The sequence below is a fragment of the Musa acuminata genome, chromosome BXJ1-1 (genome assembly GCF_036884655.1).
Source record: "Musa acuminata AAA Group cultivar baxijiao chromosome BXJ1-1, Cavendish_Baxijiao_AAA, whole genome shotgun sequence".
NCBI classification, from domain to species: Eukaryota; Viridiplantae; Streptophyta; class Magnoliopsida; order Zingiberales; family Musaceae; genus Musa; species Musa acuminata.
Window position 1 is genome coordinate 1,307,863 of NC_088327.1, and position 17,138 is coordinate 1,325,000.

At 39.7% G+C, this 17,138-nt stretch overlaps 2 protein-coding genes across 4 annotated transcripts in view; both read right to left on the reverse strand.

Moving 5' to 3' along the window:
* Window positions 1-118: 118 nt before the first annotated feature.
* LOC103980462 (lysine-specific demethylase JMJ13) lies at window positions 119-10,238 on the reverse strand. Of its 2 annotated transcripts, none has more exons than XM_009396898.3 (11): window positions 9,926-10,238; window positions 7,276-7,653; window positions 6,661-6,817; window positions 6,364-6,583; window positions 3,427-3,480; window positions 3,253-3,332; window positions 2,877-3,154; window positions 2,240-2,641; window positions 1,805-2,157; window positions 1,422-1,682; window positions 119-732 (listed from the first exon to the last, which is right to left on the reverse strand). In XM_009396898.3, exons 2-11 carry the CDS (start codon window positions 7,535-7,537, stop codon window positions 676-678), a joined length of 2,124 nt encoding a protein of 707 aa, XP_009395173.1. In that variant the 5' UTR covers window positions 7,538-7,653; window positions 9,926-10,238; the 3' UTR covers window positions 119-675. The 2 variants fall into 2 exon arrangements, with proteins under 2 accessions (XP_009395173.1, XP_018673664.1); XM_018818119.2 differs by lacking the exon at window positions 9,926-10,238 and adding an exon at window positions 9,566-9,683 and having other exon boundaries at window positions 541-732.
* A 2,315-nt stretch (window positions 10,239-12,553) lies between these two features.
* Window positions 12,554-17,138, reverse strand: part of LOC103980453 (WEB family protein At3g02930, chloroplastic-like) — a 4,802-nt gene continuing 217 nt past the window's right edge. The window contains exons 1-4 of one of the 2 annotated variants that reach the window (XM_018822474.2): window positions 17,122-17,138; window positions 16,230-16,464; window positions 13,918-16,144; window positions 12,554-13,473 (exon numbers count right to left, since the gene is read on the reverse strand). The exon at window positions 17,122-17,138 is cut by the window's right edge and continues 217 nt beyond it. In XM_018822474.2, coding sequence (XP_018678019.2) covers window positions 13,937-16,144; window positions 16,230-16,464; window positions 17,122-17,138 — 2,460 coding nt within the window. In that variant the 3' untranslated portion in view covers window positions 12,554-13,473; window positions 13,918-13,936. Of the gene's footprint in view, window positions 13,474-13,510; window positions 16,145-16,229; window positions 16,465-17,121 lie in introns of those variants that run through there. The other variant, XM_009396886.3, reaches the window with a different exon arrangement.

The following is a 17,138-nucleotide window of genomic DNA, read 5'->3' on the forward strand; positions in this document are numbered from 1 at the left end:
CTATTGGAGGGTGGAACAGTACCATGATTTAATTTGATATTTGATTATATGTAAAAGAACAAACCAACATAAAAGTTAAAAGGAAAAAAAAAAGAGAGAATTTTAATGGACTAGAAAGTTGAAACAAGAACCTCAGCATTTTATTAAGTGCTAAAGCTGTAAGAACAATAGCATGAATAAGAGGTAGGAATAGCAGAATAGTGACCTACAACACAGTGGAAATGTCCACTTTCAGTAGTTGATAAATGAATAAATGTACACTTTTAAACATCAAACCTCCTCTTACAGGATCCCCCGGTCAACAAGGGACAGGAATTATAAGCACAGAACCTCAACCTAAGACCTGAACAAAGAATCAGTTACTCGAATGCGATTTCCCAGACAATTGTTTTTCGTCACTCATCAATTCTTAGCCCCCTATTCTAATTTCAGAAGCTACAGCCCAGTTAGAATTGTTATGTTGAACAAGTCAGGAAAAGGGTTGGAGACTCGATGCTTGATTGATGCAAAGTCCAAACTATGCTGCTTAGACTAAGCATTTCCAATTGTGGACCTCTGTACTGCCCCATCAGATTGATGGACACTCAGGGCTCTTTATGGCTATTTTGGTTTAATCTAATTACAAAATAATCCCCTCTAGGATTCTTTTATCCCTTGGTGATAATCCGGTTTAGTTTAAGGCAGATGTGCAGATCCTCCCCCCTGATGAAGCTTCTTCAATCGTTTAAGCACCTGGCAGGACAAAAGCATGTTCTTTTAGTACTCATGGACCAAGATGAGAAAACCAATTAAGATAATGATTACTTTGTTAATTAGCCATGACAAAAGATCTAAGGAGCACAAATCACACCGGATGCAAGACCAAACCACCACAATCTGTGCTACCTAAACTTCCTCCTCCGCCGACATTTTCCTATTCACTACATCCATCTGAAAGCATCTGTTTTCGGCATTACCTTATATAATTCTTGACCTGACAATTTTTCTACCAGGACTGAAATAGATCTTTTTGTTTTCCCTTTCCAGCATATTTTCAATTTGACACAGACTTTCCAGTTTGTTTGATCCTCAATCTCTACTCAAGCTGATCATCATCTAGATAGTGTCTAACATCTATTGTGTCTTCTTTCATAATTTTTTCAACTAAAAGTCAACCAGTAGGTAGTTATCCTTTAGTGCAGAACAATGAACCATGAATACTGCAATACATGGACTTAAAAGTCTACTGAGCATACCAAGACAGAGTACAGGTTAATTAAAAGGTAACAACACTTTTGTGGATGCTCAATATCCATCATCACAAGTTAATGATAGATGTCTGACTTGTTGAAAAAGCAAATGAAAAAGGAAAAATCAAATGCAAGTATATTTAAAAATTATTAAATTAAGATTGCTGAATTTTATGATATTCATGTAATTACCTGCTGTTCAGGAAACCTTTGACTAGTTGAGTTATTGGCAGATCTGTTTACCATGATCATGGAAGACCTGCGTTTTACATGGAAGATTTCCGAGTCAGATTCGTCATCACTGTCCTGCAGAAAAGCAGTGCGACGGGTACCAGCATTATAGTCAGTTGCACATTTATCAGATGATCGAATTAATTGCGGAGAACCATATTCCTTTCCTGAAAGCCTCACAGAACAGTCAGTTGGATTTGCTCTTCTGGACTTTCCGCAATCCTGCACAGAGAAATGCCAAATTTTACATCCGAGGCATCAAAGAAAAACAAGAATAGGAAAGAAACACTCGAACATCCTTGAAAAATGATGGAAAATCAACATTGATTGAATTCAGTACTTACATCAATGTCCATAGAGGAACCGTCATCTAGTCCAATAGAAGATGACAATGTTGAGGAATCAGAGGAAATCTGTACCGGAGAACCATATAAAATGTCTTCTTTCTGTGAGATGCAAGTTAAATCTTGTGTGTAAAGCTCAGCATTTTCTGCAATTGCAGGGGTTTCAACAAATTTTATCTTGCAATATGGACTATATCCATCTTCAGTTGTATGAAGCAAGTTTTTCTTCTCAACCGCTTCGAGTATACCATCCTCCTCCTCAAATTTCTGTGCTAAAGCTTCCAATTCCCCAAGGTCCTTCCTCAAAAAGACAATGCATTTACCACCACAAGAGCAATGAGTTCTTTCCATGACTGAAATTTCACAACAACCAACAGTCAGACTTGTACACCAAGAAATACGATCAACAAAAAGTCAGATCACACTCGTCCTTACCATGGCGAAGGCAGATAGGTTGCAAGTTGCAATTGCATTGAAAATAAGATACATAGCAGTCACATCTGCATATACTGCAAAGCACTGTCCCAATTACATCCGAAGATAGGCGCATGCATGCACCAAATTTCATCAACACCCATCTAGCATGGTGCTGGAACCGAATTAATAACACAAAAGAAATCTTTATGGAGCTTTGGGAGGAAAAATGTTTGGATGGTACGAAATTTAAAGAATCTGCATTTGACAATCTATCATCAAGAAACTTTGCTTCCTTACAGAGAAGCTCCTCATACGGAAGTAAAGGGCTTCGTTTAAGAGATGCATAATGCTTGCTAGCTGCAGCACCAAATGGAAACCATCCCCCAGTTGCAAAGTTGACTGCCTCACCGCAATTGAAACCTGAAGTTTGAAATTTTTATGGCATGTCTGGAAAACAATATGTGTATATATTCATGCATCACATAAACATACAGATTTATGCACATGTTTATATATGCATGTATGAATGTCTACAGCAATGCTTGCAAAATTTCAACTTATGAAAAGCAAATGCATACCAGTCTAGGAATGTATATATAGCATATTCATGATATATGGAAGACAAATTTAAGCAGCCACCCCATTAAACTCTCACCATGACTGAAGCCTGCATGATATGCTCGTGGAAATGTTACAACAAATTCACCAGGTCTCTGTACGGCTCTACATACAGGAATGCCCTTTTCTAATAGTATAGTAGGTGGAAACATTGTTGTCTTTTCTAGAAGAACACTGAATGCAGCATCATCTTCTTCAGAAGATAAGAGATCATGAGCATATACACACTCCTTAACCACCTTTTCAAAATCATAAGCAGCATGACCTGGCACCCCATACCATGTTTTGGATGCTCCACAGTGATGATAGTTGATGCTGTCAAGAGAATTTAATTTTCAACATTAAATACAAATTCCGCTGTCACAACAACAACAGATGAGCATCAATTAAAATCTTTGCATGATTTTGAATACCTATAGAGGAAGTGGTCTTCCACATGCCAAGCAAACATGCTGAATAGCATCCCAATGTAGAGCATGGGGTCTGTAACTCCCTGCAATAAGAATATAGGAAGCAATAACATCATTTGACTTGACAAGAAATTGGCCAAAAGGATTTTCAAAGTGGTTCAGATATTAATTACTTACAGGAATTGCTGCTTCCAGGAGGCGCAATATGGACATGGGATGCCGAGATAGCCACTGAAAGCAATGATAGAAAATTACTGTTGATGAAGAGGGAACCTTCTATACTGAGCAACCAAAAATTGACTATTTCCAAATTATTGTATAGAGATAAAATTGTAAAGGTAAATTGAATTTACTAAAGTACAAGAACAAAAACCAGCTATGGTTCACAACCATATGGAAATGGCTATTGGTGTCCCAAAGTCGTATATATAAAAGGCTACCTAGACAAAGTGCAAAATGGTGAGAGAGCAGTGATTTAAAAAGCGCTAGGCGCAAAAAAGACGCCAAGGTCCAAAAACGCCCGAGGCGCTAGGTGCTCGCCCGAGCGAAACGAGGCGCTAAAATATAAAAATATATAATATAATTAATATAATTATTTAAATAAAAAATATGCTATTAAATTAAGAAAATCGAATACAAAATCACAATGTCATATTAATAAAAAGTCTCAAAAATTAAAATAATAAAATTTTACATCAAATCTATTGAGTTGCTCTGTACACTTGCCATTTATTCTGAAACCTAACAATAATTTTAAATAAATAAAATTTAATAGTATTAAAATCAAAATAATATATTATTAATCTAATAAATAAAAATACTATTATTAGTATACAGTTAACTGTTAATATACTGTTAACAGTATAGTGAAAAGAGCGTGAGAAGGCCGAGGCTGCTAAGGCAACGACAACGGGAGCTACGAGCGGCAGCGGGTGTGGGAGTGGGAGCGGGAGCTGCGAGCGGCGAGCGACGACAACAACGATGAGCGACGATTGTGGCAGTGGCAAGTAGCGACAGTGGTAGCGGCAGCAGAGAGCAACGACAACGGAGAAGAAATCTCGACGGCAAAATCGCGAGTGTTAGGGTTGGGGAAGTCGGGGAAATCGTGAGAGGGAGCCTATCGGTGATTTAGTTGGTTCGATTGAACCAACTAAAGCACCGGAGACCGAACCATACGTAAAACACTGGTTCGGTCGCCTGGTTTAACCCGGGCGCTCGCCCGAAGCGCCCGGCGCCTGGGCTCGAGCGAGCGCCTCGTTGAAGCGAGGCGCTCGGGCCTCGCCTAGCCTCGTCCGAGCGCCTAGGCGAGCGCCCGAGCGCCTATTGAAATCACTGTGAGAGAGACATCATATTTTAAAACACGAGGTGCAAAACATTACAGTCTGCATGAGAGAAGCCGGGCTTGAAGTATTCCCACAACCAGTAGAATGTAATGTATTGGAAAACAAAATTCTGCATGATGTTATTCAGAATGACTCCAAACCAGTGATTGAAAAAGGCGCTCGGGCGCTCGCCTAGGCGCTTGGGCGAGGCGAGGCGAGGCCCGAGCGCCTGGCTAATGTCCCAGGCGGCGCGCTTCAAACAGGCGCCGCCTGGGCGCTCGCCCGAGCCTAGGCGCTGGGCGCTTCGGGCGAGCGCCTGGGTAAACCAAGTGACCGAACCAGGATTTTAGGTCTGGTTCGGTCCTGGATCGGTTGTTAGTTGGTTCAATCGAACCAACTAAACCGATATAACCCTTACCTAACCCTAACTCGCTCCCGATCCCGATCCCGATCTCGCTGCTCGTCGCTCCTGCTCCCGCTACCGCTGCTCGCCGCTGTCGCTGCTCGCGCCTCCCGCTCCCTTTCCCTTTCCCTTTCCCGCTGCCGCTGCCGTCGCTGCTTCCTCGTTTCTCCGTCAGGCTCAATATACAGTATACTCTTAATATTAAGTTTATTTGAATTTTGAAATGATTAATTTTCAATACTGTTAATAGATTAATAATATATTATTTTGATTTTAATGTTGTTAATTTTTATTTATTTGAAATTATTGCTAGGTTTCAACATAAATGACTTTGATGTAAAATTTTATTGTTTTGAATTTTGAAACTTTTTGTTAATGTGACATTGCGATTTTGTATCTTAGATTTTCTTAATTTAATAACATATTTTTATTTAAATTTTTAAATAATTATATTTATTAATTATATTATATATTTTTATATTTTAGCGCCTCGCTTCGCTCGGGCAAGCGCCTGGGCGAGCGCCTAGCGCCTCGGGCGTTTTTAGACCTTGGCGCCTAGCGCCTCGGGCGTTTTTAGACCTTGGCGCCTTTTGGCGCCTAGCGCTTTTTAAATCACTGCTCCAAACCTAGTTATGTTTTTAGAAGCGCTAAGCGCCAGTCCCAAAATGCCCGAGGCGCTAAGTGCTCTAAGCGAAACAAGACACTCCTGAATATTAAAATTTTAAAAATATATATTCCGATTGAGAAAGAAAGGAGATGGAGAAGTAATCGACGAAAGGCTGTAGAGGAAGATGGAACTAGCAACGAACAAGGTTACAGATGGTGTTGATAGCTGCAGACGAAGTGGTAGGGTTTCACTAGATCGGGCATGCAGCGGCGTGTGGGGGGGGGGGGGGGTGGGGGGGTGGGGGAGGGGGGATGAGTGGGTGGGGGTGCGGGGGATGAGGGGGTGGGGGTGCTGGGGCGGAGGACGGGTATCATATGTCACCTAGGATTGAACCCAGGCTGAGTCGCTACAGTTTTGGCTGGGGCATACGCCTGGCCTGAGTGGCGCTTGATTGAATCGCCTCGCCCCGAGGTGTTTCGAGACCCAAGCGCGTAATAAAAACACTGCCTGTAACTGGTCTGATGAGATGTACATTGACCCACAACACACACTTCTACAAAGTCAAATGTCTGATGGTACCAAGTATTCTGGACAAGTTCAAACATAACTTCTCCTCCTATATCAGTTTGGTAAGCCTAACCCTTCAGAACTTCCATGTTTATTGGATAAAAGATTTATCAAACTATGCTTAAACATTTTGAAAGTGACGTCAGTGCAGATTCTTCCATTAGTTGAACAGAAAATGAAACATCTCAGATGATTAAAGAGGATAGTGATGTCACCTTCAAATTCCACTTGCTTTTTCCAAGTTGGTCACTGGGAGAAGATGAGAATGCAGTACCATCAATGTCACATGCATACTCAACAGTTTCTATCTTGCCATTGGTAATTTCATGCCAGAACTCCTCTTCCAAGTATTTATCTGGGAGATATCCAGCACTAGAGTATCGACGAGCATATATCTTGTTTGCCATCTTCTCAAATTCCCGAAATGTATAATTTCTGAAAAGTCAATGCCCAGGAGCTATGAAAAAGTACAGGTTATCAACTTTTGAAACTCACTTTGGATGGTCACTAACCTTCCACTCATGAAAAAGCTGATTTTGTCATTTGCATTCCACTCAGAAAGCCGGAGAGGCTGCACTCTAGTAGTAAACCTGAATCCAGCTTTCTCCTTCATTAAAACAATGCCAGCAGGTACTGTGGCAACCAAGGGTGAAACTATCTTGCATATACCTGAAATATGATATTATGGCATGACTTGAGGTTTCAACTCAAGAGTTTCAATAATGAAGAAAAGAGAGGCCTGCTGCATGGATAAAGAAAATCTTCACAAAAATGGAGAACAAAATTTGGAGAAGAAGGCAGCCGCCCCTTGGCATACACTTATCAGATGTGAGAGTAAAATATAATATTGGAATTTTCAATCAAAAAAGACCTGACATATGTAGAAGTAATATACTCATATATGTCCCATATTTGTAGTAAGAATGTGTTTCACTGAACTTAAAAAATAAACATATAACTAACAAGATAAAGTGCAGGCTTCAACCTGCAAGAGCTATATGAAATTTGCCTGCAAGAATGTCCATTTCACCTAAATTCTAAAGACAATTGAAACAAATTTACATACCACACAGTACTATGCTGAGCATAAAGCTAGCTCAAAAGGCATATGCAAAAAAGAACATTACCAAATTTAGAAGCCATAGGAGCAATCTGTTGAATATAATCTAATGGATTCTCAAATTCTTCTTTTGTTGGATAGAAAACAGGGCACTCTGGAATATCATTAATCCACTCTAAATTAGATATGTTGAATTTCTCCAACTCATGCTTTGAAAAAGCTTCCCTCCTAGCACTGCTTAAATGAGGAATTTCATCTATACTTCTACGTGTTCCTGTTCCCCATGATGTGGATGTTCTTAAAGCATCCCCTCCACTTCTTGTCATCATATTGGCATCATCTGTGACTTGAGGAACAACTCAAGTTCAATCTTTGAAATGTTTTATGCCTTGGTGACTCTCGGTGAATTTCAGTATCTCTATCCAAGCATGTGCTTCTCTCAGCCCTGTTAATTAAGGGAATAGAGCCAGTGGGAAACTGTTAGCTCAATGAATCAGTATTGCACCACATAGGTTTCCAAATGTGAGAAAGATGTACATGAAATACACAATCCTACAATTAGCAGAACATGCAAATCTGGATCTTTTATATTCAGTGATTGAGGAAACCAAATGGTAAAGTAGTCTAAGGCATCTCCCATACAAAACCTGGGACATATATAGCAATGACAAGCATGCCTGCATGGTCAAAAAAAAATTTGCATCTTTAACAGAATTTAGTAACAATGTCTAAAAGAGAATATCAACTTTCCAAAAATACCAATACAATTTCCAACTATTAGGCATAGAACAATCCAGCTTATTCAAGCAGTTTCATGATATGTCATAATTCATATGATAAGAAATCTTCTTAAAGGGAAGAAACAATGAATTCAAGGTGTACGACTAGGAAACCCAAGTAAGACCAAAAAAAATAATAGGACATCTAGATTCAAATGTTTGTTTCTTTGAGCTCAGACACAGATATTATGAACTCTTACACCAAAAAAATCAAGGTTCATTGACTGTGGTCTTAACACTAGTGCTGACAGCGTAACATTTTAATTTCTAGTAAGTCAAAAGTATAATAGTATATTACTTCTACCTATGAAGTTGAAAATAGTGGATGTATTTGGTTTATCATGAGCTAACTGACTCCCCTTTCAGTATGTCATGTTTGATAATTCTGAAATAAAGATAATCTATCAGTAATCTATCCCACTATTTCTTTGGTTTCATGCTGAGAAAGAGAGATGTCTGTAAATTAATTGTCAAGTTCACACCTAAATAAGATTGCTTCTTGCATAACAGGGTATATAGAAAACATTTTACCAGAAGAATTCCACTAGAAACTGACCAAAACAAATCCTATTCAAAACAGTGCATTAAATTAATCTAGTCAAACAGTTTGCTTTCAATTGTTCATTGATTACCACCTAGCCTGCATTACCTATAACAATGACTCATCATATAGATTTATCGATCATTTATGTGAAAATTACTCACTGCAGTTATAATCAAATGTTGCTAAGATTTTTTTCTTCTTAGGCAACATGATATAACCAAAGATGTTTCCTTAATCTAGTACAAACTTGTAAGATTTAGATGGCAAGTTTCCTCAAGACACTGCAGTGGAATACGCATTAGTCTTTCCTTCTATTCTCTTTGTTTTTAAAGTACATCCAATCTAGATCTTTCAAATTTCACCACACGCTTCTAATCGCCAGCACCTTTCTGGAAAGCCCAATTAAGTTTGTCTTATAACTCAGTAACCATACATTACGAACTCTTGCATTTAATCAGCCCCATATTCTAGAGTACTAAAGATAGGACATCTTGGTTGGCTTGGCCCTGACCATCCTGTGTCCAAAAGAAACACATTTGTTTCATCCTATACATTGGGAGTTCTGTGAGAAGCTGTGGTTTTGCCAGGGATGCTCTTGCACTCTGGTGATTTCTACACCATTGTCATACCTTGTTCCACTTTAATGAAGTTCTCTTCATTAATTTCACCCGTGGGCATAGAAGTATCAGCCAAACATGTAAAACAGATTATTGTGTTTCTCTCTCTTCTCTCTTCTACCCTATTGTGTGTGGTGTTCTTGGGTGTCGTTGTTCCAACTTGAAGCATATCACGAATGGTTGGTTCCTTTCAAGATTCCAGCCTTATCTACAGAAGAGTTAGGCAGTCAAAATTGATGATCGAAATTTTTTTGTGCGACCTGTTTTCACATGAACCTATGCCCCTGATGTGTTTCCTTTATTTGGCGTGTCGACAAACTCCCACAGCAACCAAGTACTCGCAAGAAAACAAGACAATAAATTATGAACAATAATACCAAATCTTTCTCAAATCGGCACTGTTCCAAACTTTCTTACCTAACAAACAGTTAAAACAGACAGCTTTCCTAAACCAACAACTTCTTGCAGATGAATGTCAAGAAATGCCGGAACACAACCATCTTTAGGGCGTGTTAATCTGCATTGCTTTTAGATAAGAGAGAAAGCAACCAAAATTCGGAGAGATTACTGAAGGAAAGACCACAGACTTGGACTCCTAGAAGAAAGCCAAGAGACGGGATAAGAAGGGGGAAGAAAAGTTTCACGCATTAGTCTTTGCCCGCAAATCAACACCACGAGAGCGAATACCAAATGTCAAATCGAAGAGAAACGAGGAGAGCACGAAGCGCGCACGGAATCAAGAAACCGGTACCAAGAAACCCCGCCTCACCGACTTACCATCGCACGCCGCTTTCTTGATCCGCGTCACCCTCCGCCCGAATCCAAGAATCTCCACGGGATCCTAAACCGGACTCGAGATCGGAACCCACATTCCCCTTCCGACGGCCCAAACCCACGCGAGATCGAAGCGTCTCCTCCCTCCCGACGACCCAACGAGCCAGCAACACAGAGTTCTCCCGAAAAGGAAGCCCGAACACAGCCGGAGCGGCAAATTCCGGCGAAAAAGGGTGGTATTCCGTCGACGGAGCGACGATTTCCAGCGGCTGAGAGAGATCAGAGGAGACGAAGAGAGAGAGAGAGAGAGAGAGAGCGAGAGAGAGGGGAGGGGGTGGGGAGGAGATGAGCAGTAGGAAGAGGACGAACGTCGTAGCTAATAATCAAACCAAAATTTGTAATTACCTTTTCTGCCCTTCTCATTCTGTACAATCACAACAGTTTGTGTGCTACGGATAGGGAAGTCAATTGAGCTCAACGGTGAGGGTTTTCTCGTCACTAAAACGCGATGAAGCGAGATGGACGGCCAGGATCGAAGCGGAGGCGGTGGTTGGGTCTACTAATTGCGGCTTTCCGGTCAGCGACGGCTCTCCGCTTTATCTTTTGTATGTACCGCTGGTGTGATTCCTTCACACCGTGTGGCGTTCACATTTGGAACTTTTCCCACATCAATAAAAAAAACCCTAAAAAAAAGAAAAAGAAAAAGAAAAAGAGAAAATTAATTAATTTTAAAAATATATACTGATGATTTGATGGGAAAAAAAAGATTTTTTTTTCGTTTAATGTGCCATTTTTTAATAACATGAAAATGGCTCCTCAAATAAAAAACAATCTAAAATAAAAGTACATCTTTACTATCAAATCAGAAAGTCAACGCGGTGGTTTGACTTTCAGGTCGGCTCTTCGTGTCAGAGAGTCGGCATGCCACCGAGCTACCACTGCGTTTGCGTCGGTCAGCGTGACCGAGTCAACAGAAGACATGTAGCCGCCGTTCATCTTCGGCCGACGCCTGCCTTGGCCTTTAGCTCCGGTTTTGACTGAGTTGGCTCGAACTCATTGGTCCTCGCCATGATTTCGCCTAAAAGTCAATTTCTCATGTGGTCAAAACAAACATGTAGAATTCTGATCCAACGTGGCTTTCATATTGTTGACTCGGTCAAATATGTATCTAATTATATTTTATTATTATTATTATTATTATTTTTCTTTTATAAATTTATGTACCGATGTAGCGACACATAAATAACATTTATTTATACCTTGCTTTAGGGTTAGGTTTTGAAGGTAAGTGAAAAAGGAAGACTTAGTGGTGACAAGTGAGAATGGGGTCCACACAAAAATTTATGTGAAGGAAAAAAAAAAAGAATAATATGAAATAAAAAAAAAAGGGGTCCTTGTAAGATTTTTTTTGATCTGTGGAAAGATTCCTTTGTTCACTTTGGTGTCTTTCTCCTTTGGGAGTGTTGGTTGGATGGGAAGTGAGCTTCAACAATCTCCACATCTCCGATGAACATATTTCCATGGTAAAAAAATGTGGGAATGCAAAGCAATCATTGGGTTGCTTGAATTCTTCTTATATGCCTCATTTGTCCTCACTTCTTCTCTCATTAGCATCTCACATGAAACCTTTAAATTTGTTTCTCTACACTAAAATAAACAACAAAAAATAAATAATATCCTATTTTTAATGTTTATCCTCTTTTTTTTTTTGAACAAATAATTTTTTTGATATGCATAAGTATATTAAAATATTTATTCGGGGATGATTTTTAATCCATTTATTAAGGAAATTTCATCTTGTAAATTTTGAGAATATATGTTATGTTATTTAGTAGAGACTTTGGCTAGTGACAGTAAGTCCTAAAATTGAATCTCATTTTTATTATTTATCTTATATATATATATATATATATATATATATATATATATATATATATATAATGAAATATTAGATTTGCTAACTCAAACTTTCATGGTAATACTCTTAGTCTTATTTGAAATGGGTGGTGAAGAGGGGAGGATGATGTTATTGCTATTATCCTTCAAAAAAGAAAAAAAAAGATCATTTCAGCAGGAGTACCAAATGGCAATTGATATTTAATGCTTTTAAAGAAATAGACAATTACACATTGATGGGTATTGATAATTTCATAGGGTTAGCAAGCCATTGCTTTTTGATATCATTAACCACAGGAGCTGTTTTAGGGTATTAGGTGAGCTTTCAAACTAGTTGGTTGATGAGCTTGAAGGGCTTAGAGGTATGATTGCTATTAGATAGCTTGATGATGAATAATCCAATGTCATTTATTGTTTAAGTAGAATAGGATGTGTAGTCTAAATTCTAAAACGTCCAATAGACCAAAATTAATTTGTTCATTAGGAAAGTCTATTTCTTTCGAGCTATCGATACGATAATTATAATTATACACCGTGACGCTGAGATAATTTGGTTTCTCGAAAGCTATAAACTATTTTTCTATGACATTTTAAACATAACCAAAAAAAGATAAAACATGAGAGAGAGAAAAAGAGCTTTTTTGCTAAAAAGAATTGTTTACAACAATAAGACCATCACCATGAAGAAATTTTTTTTTTTCTGTTTTTCTTTAACAGAAGTTGCATGAAAGATGATACAAGAAATGTGGCCAAGCTCACAACATAAGATTGAAATCTACTTCCATATCTCACACTGCATCTATCAAACATCAATAGCTTCTGCAATAGCAAACCAAGGAAAGAAGAAAAAAGAGGCATTGTTGTAGCAGTCCCTCAGGCACTGCAGGCAAATAGCAAGGCAGCAAATGGTAATATGAGATGTCAGACATCATGCTGCTTTCTTGGTTTCTTCATGGAGCTCATCCTGCATCAGTCACCATTTTGATCAACTTGACATAACTAATGTCAATTTACTTTGGGCTCTATGCAGAGCACAGCAATGGTGATGACTGCTGTGACATGTCTGATATGGATAGTGACACCTTATGCAGCATAGTTGAGACAATGGATTCACCATGATCAAGCTTAGCTTTCAATTCTCAAAGCAGTAGGGCTTTCAATTGATAGATAAATGTACTGAGGACAATCAACAGTAACAGACTCATTAAAGCTCTCTCCTGTGACCATGGCAGTGTAGAAAAGGACAGGGTTGGGAAGCACTTCTCACTAGGCAGGGCTTCATTTCATGAATTCTTTATTGTTGGGAGTTGACATGACTTGGATTTGGTTGGACTCTGGCACTTGGATTCATTCTGCTGCAGTGAAGCTTTACCTTCTTTTTAGAGAGAGAGAGAGAGAGAGAGAGAGAGAGAGGGGTTTTACTCTTTCTTGGATTCTGTCTCAAGCTTACTGATCTGATATAGTTTTAGTTCTTCTAGGAAAAAGAAGGGTGCTGCAGAATCTTTGGAACATCCCAGCAAACAGAGAGAAGGGTTGAAGTGGTCAGTGGCAGGGCTAAAAAAGAGCCAAAAGAAGACTCGTCACATTGACCAGCTCACAGCTACAAGCCTCCGAAAGCCTGCAGTTTGAAGATTCCTCAAATCTGTGTGTGGATGCTGCAGATCAGATCAGTAAATGAATCATTCAAATGTTAGCCTATTACTTTTCTCGACTCGAAGTCATATACATGGCAGATATTAAATCTGTGGATTGCAGGCAATCAAAACGTATCAGATGGTGGACTTCAAGAACAAGTGGAGTATTGTGAGGAACATCAAGCACCATGAACAGCAAAATGAGAAAAGAAAGCCATTACCATGAAGCATTGTGAGGGAACAATTACATGGAGTTAATTGGATGTAAAAGATGCACCATGTGTGCTTTCTCTATTAGTATTGAGAGGCGAATCTAAAGTGCAATTCTCATCAAACAGAATTACAATGTTATGGTGGTGACAGGATTTCAGAAAAGTCTAGCAAAATAAATGTGAGCATCAGAAAAATCCAAACCATGTGGAAGCCTCAAAGCACAATACAATATGACAGCAGAATGTGATATACCTTTAATGGAGCTCCAAAGTTACTTATGGCTTTTGTGGCTACCCTTCTTCTTCAGCAGGTTCCCAAACTTGTGCAGCAAAGCTTTCTTCTTCTTTTGCTGCTGGTTCTTGGTGGGTGAGGTTGATCCCAAGTCCATGCTCTCTGTCATACCATTTATGTCTTCATAGCTACCACCATCCATCTTAGATTCTGAATCATCATCTAGTGATTCTGCCTCATGGTCCTTTTCTGATGCTAAATCCTTGGTCATTTTATCTACGTGATCTTCCTCTTCATCAATTTGGCTTCCTTTCTCATTCTCCTCTGTTTTTTGGTCATCCTCGTAACCATTTTCATGCATCCATGAAGGTGCTTCTGGATTTGATCTTTCTATTGCACTCTCATTAGCATTGATTTCCTGAGAAATGTTCGGCGGTAGGTCGTATTCCTCTCCACACTTTGATAACTTAATTGATTCTTCAGTTCTCTTGGCTATGGCCTCCTCAGGCAATGAGGATAACTCTTTAATTTTCTGTAGGGCAGATGCTTCTCTGATTCGGAGTTCATCATTTTCTTGAGTGATACTCTGCAGCTCGTTCTCTTTGTCCAACAATCTTTCCTTCAATCGCAAAGTCTCAGCCTTTGCTTCTTCTGCCACTTCATAAGCTGCAGTTGCCGCTGATTCTGCTTCTCTCACTTTGCTTAACATCTCAACTCCATCCGCCTTGGCTGCCTGTGCTTCTTGCTCTGCTGCTTTGAGTGAGTCAACAGCCTCTGCCATTTCGGCCTTGAGGGAAGCAAGTTCAAATTCTGATTTTTTGATAGAATGAATGAAATTAAGCTCCTTTGTTTGCCACTCAGTGCTTGAATTGCTGGTTTCGGTTTCAAATCTTTCGACAGTTTTCTTGAGGCAAACGATCTCATATCTTGCTTCATCAAGCATGACCTCGTACCTCCCTTCAGTGTTCTTGAGTTCTGAATTCAGCTGCTCTATCTCCCCCTGAGCATCTTCGATTTGAGCTTGCTTTGCTAAAACCCTTTCTTGATTTTCTCTGGATTCAGTGGACATCTCATGCAATGCCGAAGCTAAACCTTCCATTGCTTTTTTAACCTCTTCTCCTTCAACTTTACTGATCTTGAGCTCATCAATGAGTTTGCTTCTCTCCTCCAACAGTCTCTCAATGTCTGAAGCAGCAGCCTTGCCATTGTCAAGTGCCTGCAGTTTCTCTTCCTCCAGTTTCCTAAGTTCAATTTGTAACAGATCGGCTGTCTTTCCCAAGCTTGCTATCTCTTGCTGTGATAAATCAAGATTCCTCTCTGATTCCTCGACATCATTTTTGCACCTGGCCACCTTAATCTCCATGGATTCTATCTTCCCTTTAAGAACAGCAATCTCGGTTTCAGCATCTTGCAGTAAAGCAGTGCCCTCTTCCATTTTTTTCATTGTGATCGCAAGAGATTCAATTGCAGTTTTCTCCGATTTATTGGCTTCCTTCAGCCTAGTTTCTAGTGATGCCACCACCTTTTTCAATTCATCAACTTGCTTACGTGCATCTGTTTCAGCCTTCTTTACATCAGTAACCTCCATTCGGAGCTTTCCAACCAATGCTTCTATCTTCGGTAACTTCTCTTCAGCTGACTTTGCTCTTTCGAGTTCAAATTCCAAAGCATTAATTTCCACATTCAACTTCTTAATCATCTCTGCTGCTGCTTTGTTCATATTATCCAGCTTGGAATCGAGCAGGGATTTTAAATGGCTCACTTCTCTGGACAAGACCTCCACCTTCTCTCCATTCATTTCAGCAACTTTCTTTGCACCATCCGCTTCACCCAGAGCAGTGTTCCTCTCATCAGTGGCATTTGCAAGCTCAAGTTTCACCTTCTGGAGTTCCCGAGTCACAGAAAGAAGTGTTGAAGGACTCAGAGCATGCTGATTTCTAATGCTTTCGAGTTCCTTTTGATGATCCTCCTCCCTTTTTTGTGCAGCTTCGACGTTTGCTTGTTCCAGTTCATCAGCCCGAAATTTCTCAATTTCCAGGTTCTCCTCAGCCATCTTCTTAGCAGTGATTGCCTCTTGGAGCTTCTCATTGGCATCATTAGTCAATCTCTTAGCTTCTTTCAATTCATCAATGGCCCGGATCTTCTCCTGCTCGACAAAAGCCAATTGCTCCCTTGCTTTCTTCAAGTCATCCTCAGCGACATCCAACTTCGCCTGCAGATCCGAGCCTTTTGATTTTCGTTGTAGCTTCTGCAATAAAAAACATGATCTTGAAACGAAAACAAAGGAATCCAACAAGAAACCAAACATATTATGCGATCTCCGGCATTCTTACCTCAGGAGTTGGACCGGTTTTGATTGGCGGCTTCGACTCTGCTGACTTTAGTGATCGCTCGATCGAAGAGCGTGACTTTGGCACAGGTGAGGATGGCTTTGGTGCAGGAGAAGTTGGCTTAGGCACAGGAGAAGGCGACCCAGAGTCTGATTTGGTGGATCCATTTCTGGCTATTTTGCTGATCTTGGGAGTTGCTGATGCAGTCTTTCCATTCAAGGTGTCAGATAGACCGGATCTGCTTAATGTCCGAAACATCAAAGCTTTCTTACATCCATATTATAAGACCACCAATATAAGAAAAGCAATGCAAGATATCCAGACACAAATCATTCTTAAAGGTAAACCTTTTAGAACATCTACATAAATCAGCATTCAGCAGTCCTATTGTAGACTCCAAAACTATATAAGAAACATGAAAACAAAGAAGAAATCAAGCCATAAATGATTAAACTAAAACCAGGTTCTTGAACTCATGAATCATACAGTATGACAGACACAAATCAAGGCCAGATGTAGAGATGCAATGATGAACAGTACAAGAAGCATCTTGATGCTTAAACCCCTCTGGCAAAATCAAGAGCCGAGATGTACACCAACTAGATATCAGGCACAGTAAGCCAAGAACAACCGAGTCACCAAGAACCAGATTGCAGCAGGTGCAGGGATGGTTTCCATATCAAAAAATTGCATCTTTACCGCAAAATCAAGCAGCATAAAAAGAAAGCAGAAATTTTCCAACAAGAACAAACGTCTTGAGATGAAAAAAAAAGGTACCATATTAACACCAAAACTCTGAAGCGGATTCGACCAAAACCCTAAAAGACAGAGAAAGGTAGCAGCTTGGAGAAGAAGAGAGGAACTCTTGGAGATATGGAGAGAGGAGGATGCTTACTTAGCTTTGGAAGGCAA

What these genes read in the sequence shown, in the direction of transcription:
- LOC103980462 (XM_009396898.3), bottom strand. Translation starts at nt 7,537, where the DNA reads ATGATGACAAGAAGTGGAGGGGATGCTTTAAGAACATCCACATCATGG. An exon ending in TCCTATGGCTTCTAAATTTG is followed by an intron (nt 6,818 to 7,275) that starts GTAATGTTCTTT and finishes ATCATATTTCAG; the next exon opens with GTATATGCAAGATAGTTTCA. An exon ending in AAAGCAAGTGGAATTTGAAG is followed by an intron (nt 3,481 to 6,363) that starts GTGACATCACTA and finishes CATTGCTTTCAG; the next exon opens with TGGCTATCTCGGCATCCCAT.